The sequence below is a fragment of the Protopterus annectens genome, chromosome 8.part0, assembly GCF_019279795.1.
Source record: "Protopterus annectens isolate FY-2018-M chromosome 8.part0, PAN1.0, whole genome shotgun sequence".
NCBI classification, from domain to species: domain Eukaryota; kingdom Metazoa; phylum Chordata; order Ceratodontiformes; family Protopteridae; genus Protopterus; species Protopterus annectens.
The window spans coordinates 1,265,045,607-1,265,053,378 of record NC_056741.1 but is presented as its reverse complement, the minus strand read 5'-3'; the positions used below and the strand labels follow the sequence as shown (position 1 = coordinate 1,265,053,378).

At 40.4% G+C, this 7,772-nt stretch overlaps 1 protein-coding gene across 1 annotated transcript in view; it reads left to right on the top strand.

Annotated features, from left to right (window-relative positions):
* Positions 1-6,716, top strand: part of MEGF8 (multiple EGF like domains 8) — a 1,779,602-nt gene extending 1,772,886 nt beyond the window's left edge. The window contains exon 40 of the mRNA XM_044079419.1: positions 5,193-6,716. Coding sequence (XP_043935354.1) covers positions 5,193-6,386 — 1,194 coding nt within the window. The 3' untranslated portion in view covers positions 6,387-6,716. The remainder of the gene's footprint in view (positions 1-5,192) is intronic.
* The last annotated feature ends 1,056 nt before the right edge of the window (positions 6,717-7,772 follow it).

Sequence of the window (7,772 nt, the reverse complement as noted above, 5' to 3'; positions counted from 1 at the left end):
ATTATTAATTTCTGGGAACAGAAAGGATTTGTCTGTGGCTCCAATGTATCAAAGAACTAAAAGTTTTAGATATGTAAGTAATAAAAACAACATACAAAATTCCACAACAGGACTGGCTAACTTTACAGAGTATTCTGTCGTATTCACAAGATTTAAGTAGAATAATTAACAATTCTTCATTTAAAGAAATACCTAAATTTATGAAATACATACATGAACTTATATATAATGACTTTGACATGGAAAACAGTATTTCAAAATTTTACAGAATATTGATAAACTATAAAACAACACCCAAAACCTCATATTGGAAATGTATAACAAAAGGAAACTCAATACAGTTAACTGAAGATATTAAAACAAATATCTTATTATCGATAAAATATACATCCTTTACACAATACTGGAAAGGTTTTAATTGGAAATGCTTGAACAGAGCATTCTTAACCCCAGAGAAACTCATTACTTTCTGCCATGAGGGCGGCCACGGTGGTGCAGTGGTTAGCATTGTCGCCTCACAGCAAGAGGTTCTCTGGTTCGATTCTCGGCTGGGGTGTCTTTTGTGCGGAGTCTGCATGTTCTCCCTATGGTCCCGTGGGTTTCCTCCGGGTGCTCCGGTTTCCTCCCACATCCCAAAGACATGCTGCAGGTGGATTGGACACTCTAAATTGGCCCTAGGTGTGAGTGCGTGTGCCTTCTGTGGAAGGTTGGGCGCCGGGCTGGCAACTCGACACTGTAAAACTCCACTGCCAATCATGAGCAGACAGGTGATCTGCTGTGGTGACCCCTAACCGGGAAAAAGCTGAAAGAAGAAGATATTTTCTGCCATGACAAATTTGCATTTCATATCCGCAAACGTACATGTTCTCATTTAATGACATACTGTCCTAATTATATTGGCAAGTTTTAAAATCGATGAAAGGAAAAATGTAGAGTCATGTTAAGGAAAAGGATAAAGAAACAGCATTGTTGTGTAATGATGAAAGCTGTTACACTTGAGTTGCAGAAATGTAAGAAATTGCATTAAATGATGCTGTACTGTAGTTTATTCCAGGGTCATATATATTGTAAATAAGTTTAATTAAATGACACAATAAAGAATTTTTTTTTCAAACAAACAGCTTGGGACACTTGGGGAAAACTCCACAGCAATTCTGTTTTCAGAGAAGAATAAGTCTGGTGTGTGTTAATTCCTTAATTTTAAAGACTAGCAATATTACCCGCATCGTAAATTCATAGGTAGTAGAGTAGTAGGAAAACAGTCCACACCCAACCTGTTGTAAGAAACAGCAGTACAAAAATAGTTTGCTTATCTACCTTAAACTGTCATTTCAGAAGATGAAAGAAAACTGAACCTAGCAAACAGAAAATAAAACTTATATGAAGTCAACATATGCTGCTGTAATACTCAACCAGTTAAAGCACAGCAGCAGTTCTGACTTCAAGAAAGCTTCTAAAAATTTATTTTCATGTACAGTAACAAATGTTTTTCACAGGTTCATATTCTGTGCCCTCAGGGATCATTTGTCTTCTATTTTAGTCTATAATATGCTGAGAGAAACTGCCCTTGTAAGAGGGAATTTCCATTTCAAACTTCCTTTTAGAAAACCCACTGCCTTGTTAGGGTCAGTAACTCTTCCATCACTGGTGTCATTGCCTTCTGCCAAACTAAAGGCTGAATGTTTTGTGTATGTATATATATATATATATATGTGTGTATATATATATATATATATATATATATATATATATATATATAATTTTTTTTTTTTTTTTAATGATGAATGTGCTATTTGGGATTTTGCAATTAGGTCAGGTGATTAGTATTACTGCAGAGTCAGCTGATTGTTTTATATGTCATGTGACTACTAGTATTTTTATTGGTTTATGGAGACTTAAATACAAGTATTTTGAGATATTTTATTGTATTTGAAGACATGTTGTGGAAACAATGTGAAAGCACTCAGACTTCATTAAACTTTAGTTAACTGCCATGTCTACCGCCTCCTTGGTTTTGCCTCTACCAACAAAAGAATGACCTTTCTTCCCAACAAAGGTCCTGCCCAATCAAATATTGTTTCAGGAATTCTCCAGGAGGAACGCTGCCTCAGCAAGAGAATTCTTAAATGTTGTAGTACTGATGGCATCTGTGATTCTCACAATACCACTGGCCCATCTCCCCATGTGGAAAATGCAGTGGAATGTGCAAATTTGGTGGACCTAGCATTTAAAGTCTCTGGATTTTCAGTTGCCGATGCTGGAGTTCATCAGACTACAGTTTCAGTACTGGAGTGCATAGCTGGGTATCAATCCAGGGCTTCCCTTTTTCCCACCAGTTCCTACCCAATCTGTCAGACATATTTGGCCGACTTTGCTTAGGAAGCTGTCAGTGGGAGTGCAAGTGCCACTTGGGGATCAGAGAATTCATAGACTCATATCAGTAGCAAGGAAATGTTGGCAGTGATCCACACCTTGAAAATCATTCGCCACCTATGGATTCCAGGTCCTCCTGTTGTGGTTACAGATGACGCCACACTGATGTGGTAGCTCAACAGACAAGGAGGTACAAGGTCATGCCCTCTGTGCCAGTTGGCAGTGAATGGCTTGGAACAGACTTTACTGCATTCTGTGACACTTCGTCTCATGCATCTTGTCAGAGCAAAACCTTGTGGCAGACAGACTAAAGATCCTGGGCAGACCTGCACGAGTGGTAGCTCAAGGCAGTGATGTTCCAGGGTCTAGCCTAGATGCGGGGAATGTTTCAAATAGATTTGTCCACCTCCTTTCAGAACCGACAACTGGAGAAGTTCTGTTGCAGATGTGCTTGGAGGACATACACTTTCTTCTTTCCTTGGACAGGAATGTTCCTGTATGCATTTCCACCCTTTCCACTGATTAAAAAGGCATTTCTGAAGATACAGAGAGAAATGCAAACAATCATAATGGTAACCCTCTACTGGCCCAGACAGTCTTGGTTCTTCGTTCTAATGGAATTGGCCAAGGGTAGTTAGCACATACTTTCTCACACTCTGGATTTGCTCACACAGTCTCAAAGGCGACTGGTACATCCCAGTTTGGAGCAACTGCGGGTAATATCCTGGATGATTCAACATTGATTCAAATTAGCTACTTGTTTCATGAGAATGTGTAGCGGGTGTTAAAGGAGGCCAGAAAGCCTACTACTGTAAAATCTTATGTTTGCAAATGTATGAGGTTTTCTAAGTGGTGCTTAAATGGGAACAAATGGTCCCTTGAAGTTAACATCCCTCTGAATTTGAAACATTTGTATGAGCTTCTCCAAGATAGGTTATTGTATGCATCCATTAATGTGCATTTGGTGGCTGTTTTTTCTGCCAGTGGATCCCACTCTTTGCATCTCTTTTGGTAAAACAGTTCGTAAAAGGAGTACTGCAAATGAGACCTCCTCACATGTAAATTCCTCATCCTGGAAAATTGTGTGTACCATCTTTCAAACCTGCTGCTCAGGCTGATCTGAAGCTCTTAACATGGAAAACTGTTTTGCTTTTTGCTCTGACATTTACAGGGCATGTCTCTGAGCTGCAAACTCTCATCGTGGGACATCCTTACTTTGTTTTCCACAAGGATGGGGTTGTGTTAAGCACTAACCCCTCTTTTGTACTGAAAGTGGCCTCAGAACTCACCCTTAGTCAGTTCTTCCCAGAATCTAAGAATAAAGGAGTGTGTAGCCCTCATACATTGGATGTGCACCCGAAGCTTGGTTACTACTTTGAGAGAATGGAACCTTTCAGGAAGACTTGAAAGACTTATTTCCAACACAGAGGCAAAAATGGGTCAGTCTGTCTCTAAGCAAAGCACTGCATGTTGGTCGTCATGGTAGTGTTTTGCTATACCCACCATGGCAAGGCAAAACCAAACAAGAAAACACTGCATTCCACCATGGTCTTTTCCTCTTTAGTGGCATATTGGAAAAGAGTGGACTCAGAATATCAAAATATTCTAGAGGTATCAATGTGGTCCTCAGTCCATACCTTTATGTAACACTAGAAGCTGGATGCCTTTTCTAGATTCAGAGTAGGCTTCACTAGAACCATTCACCAGGGGATCCTAGACCAGTATCCTTCCTCCTTCCAGGTTGGGTAAGCACTGAAAATGTGCCTCAATGCCAGTAAGGCAAGTGTGTGTGTGTGTGTTGGACATAGTGCAGTTGCTTAAGTCCTTATTACCTGTAATAATAAATGTCCATAGAACACACTGCCTTTACTGGTAGCACCCACCATCCCCCTTTTTTGATGTACATAGTTTGGTGATTGGGTTGCCATTGAGAAATGCTCAGCCGCCTTTAATGTTTTGTGTGTGTGGTTTTGATTTGGAACAGTAGGTGTTTGCAAAGCTTGCATTTCTGTCTTCTCTTCTTGCTGGGCCCTAGAAAATCAAAAGGGCCCTGTCTGTAGGGTATGTAAGGCAGTCACTGTACTGCCAGCTGATTAGTCCTTCACACCCACAGGCAGGCAGTGGGAGGGACTCTAAACTTTGGCGACTGCCAGAGGAAGGTGGCATGTCAGTATTACCCAAATGCCAGTAAGGCAGTGTGTTCTATGAACATCTACTGTTACAGGTAAATAGGACTTATGCAACTGTACTTTCCTTGTCATGCTCTGTTTAGTTTGCTGAAAAGATCTGACAATGTATGGTGTGAGGCTCTCACAAACAATGAGGAAGTTGAAATGTGACGGGCTATCCAGTGACAGTTGCTGAAAACTCATTCCAGAGACCCTGTCTTGCTTCATTTTGTGTTCTGATGTGTAGAAGGACTTGTTAAGCAAGATGCTTTTGAATATCTGGATATATTAGCTTGCTGTGCAACAACCTTGACACCCATTGCAGAAGCCTTTCTGGAAGATCAAGAGACACAAAGTGATTGCTTATCAGTTATTTACTCCTTTGACACTGGGGAGTGCATATCTTTTTCATTCCAGACCCTGCCATAGTGTGTATGTCATGACTGTTGCACTTTAATGTAGATTATAGCGTTTTTCTAAATGCAGCTAATCTCTGTGCAGTGTATTTCACACTTTAGACTGAACATAACAAGTTTCCCATCACAGAAAGGATCCATGTTAATTCATTATTGCATTGTTGAATATAGTTTGTTTGATTTTTTTCAGTACGCAAAACATAATTATTTGCATCTCATTTGTGTTTTCTTCTAGTGTGCAAAATGCAAAGATTCATTCCATGGTAATCCAGTGAATGGCCATCAGTGTTACAGACTGATTTCTGTTGAGCAAGAGTACTGCTTTGATCCCACTTCACAGAGCAACTGCTTCCATGAACCTAACATAAAGGATCTTCCTATGGGGCGCACAGTCTTCTTTGGTGTCCAGCCAAAATTCACAAATGTAGATATCAGAATCACAATTGATGTGACATTTGGTGGAGTTGATGTTTACATATCTACCTCCTATGATACGTTTGTCGTGGATGTTAACCGAACTACAGGAATCCATACTGTACGGATCTGGGACCGTAGCATTGATAGAGATGAAGGGTTTAGAGAGCTGCCGCTAGGAGCAAAATATCCAAATGTTACCAGCCTTCCAATAACAGAAAGGCGAATTGAAAATATCCGGGAAATGACTACCAAGGGTCTCATCACTTACCTCACTGTAAACCATCAGCAGACAATCCTTATTGTTAAAAATGTGACTGACCGTGTTGTCATCACCTACCCCCATGAGCTGCACACACTAAAGTCCAGTAGATTCTATATCCTCCTCCTAGGTGTGGGCAGTAGCAATGCATCTGATTCACAAGGCCTCCTCTTCTTTCGTCAAGACCAAGCACACATTGACCTTTTTGTCTTTTTCAGTGTATTCTTCTCCTGTTTTTTCCTTTTTCTTTCAGTTTGTGTACTGTTGTGGAAGGTCAAGCAGTTCTTGGACTTTCGCAGGGAACAACAACGCCATATACAAGAGATGACTAAGATGGCTAGCCGTCCTTTTGCTAAACTTACAGTCTTCTTTGAACCAGAAAATGACTTGGTATTTCTGCATCCTAGACAGAAGCTCCTTCCCAGGATAAAACAGTACTCACAACTAGGGCATGAGCCTCATTATGCTCACTTCAGGAGATCAGAGCCTTTTTTGGCCCAGCTTATGGGTTACTCCTACTCCAGTTTCAAGGTAGGACCTATTACCCTTGAGCCAACAGATGACGGAATGGCTGGGGTAGCCACAGTCTTATTTCATTTGCCTGGTGGCATGCTGGCACCCAATAGAGCTTGCTTGGGTTCAGCTCTTGTTACACTACGTCACAATCTGCAGGACTACTGTAGTTCCAGTCATGGCATTAGCTCTAGAAAAGGCCTCTTAAGCCATGAAAATCTAACTAGCATGTCACTGTGAGTAAAGGCTGGACCTTTTTTTCCACTTTGCTGTGGCTGTTTTGTTTGTCTTCAAAGAGGGAGGTCAGTTCGTATGGACACTGGGCAATGCGCTACAGTGCACTTTTAGACCTTCATAGGAGTCTGCGTGTATTTATTAAACTGATGAAAATGTAACATGAACATTCTTTGGCATCTATCAGATTTTTCTGTCCCTGTAAAGTTCTAGTCTTGTGTAAAATGACATTGCCTGTATCCTTGATGTCAACCTAAGTTAGCTTTTTCTGTTCCTGTTCTGGGTTGTCCTTTGATTTTCCAGCCATATTAAAGGATAGTGTTGGGGGTGGCTTAAGCTGCTGTTTAACAGTGTTAATTGGGTACAGTTCTGGGAGATGAAAGAAAATGGCTTCCTCTTTCTGATGCCTATTTGTCATCTTTCTGAGTCAAGGCTGCTTAGGTGTTGTTTATACTGTGATCCAGATTGTTAGAACATTCCTGCAGGGCAGATACCCTATTTATAAGAAATTTGTTTTGTTTTTTTATTTTTATTTTCAAAGATGATATCTGTTTGTTTTGAAATGAATGCAAGCCATTTCTTTCTAAGCAAGCCGCATTCTTAATTTGTAAGCCTCAACCAGCCATGCGCATATTCCACTGCGTTTCCTAATAACATTTGCTTAGTATTGTCAGGTGGCCTGAGCAGATTGTGGAAATATGTGCTTGTCAGTGTGAAAGGGACTACAGCCTAACTGTGAGATAAATTGTCATTAGGTGTTATAGTTCAGTCATACAAAGTGGATGGATGGCTGAAGGGTGTACATTACTTTGATTATAACCTGGATTACAACAGTTGTTTATGGGTTGGACATACATCCAGGCAGTATAACTTCTTGAAGCTGCTTCCAGGAACTTGAAGAAATGTTAGTTTGTCAGCTTGTGCTGAACTTAAGAAGAAGAAATTAATACAAAAACAGAATAACTTGAGTCTTTTGCACTCTGGTTAGTAGACTGCTAATAATGACATTTTCATTGGAAAGTGATTTCTAATGGCTGTGGTTTACTTTTTGTGGTGGGGTAAAAAGAAATCGTTTCTGGCTGTTTAATACATATTCTGGAAAGTAAATGGAAGCCATCCTTTAAACTATTAAAGGTCCCATTTATAGTGAGATTTGTGGGGGAGTATTAAGAGGAGTTACACCATTTACATCAGTACCATCGCAAGTGGTTGAGGCACTCCATGCGGTGCAGCTTCTCATTGTATTCTATTTCATAGGTTCATAAGTTGGTACTAGGCTATCAGCCCTAGGGCCTATACAAGCCTAGCCATAATATTTTCCACAATATTTACTTCCCTGGATCCCTGTCTAGCAGGGTGACTGATGTGATCCCCGGGGTGAATCTCCCATCC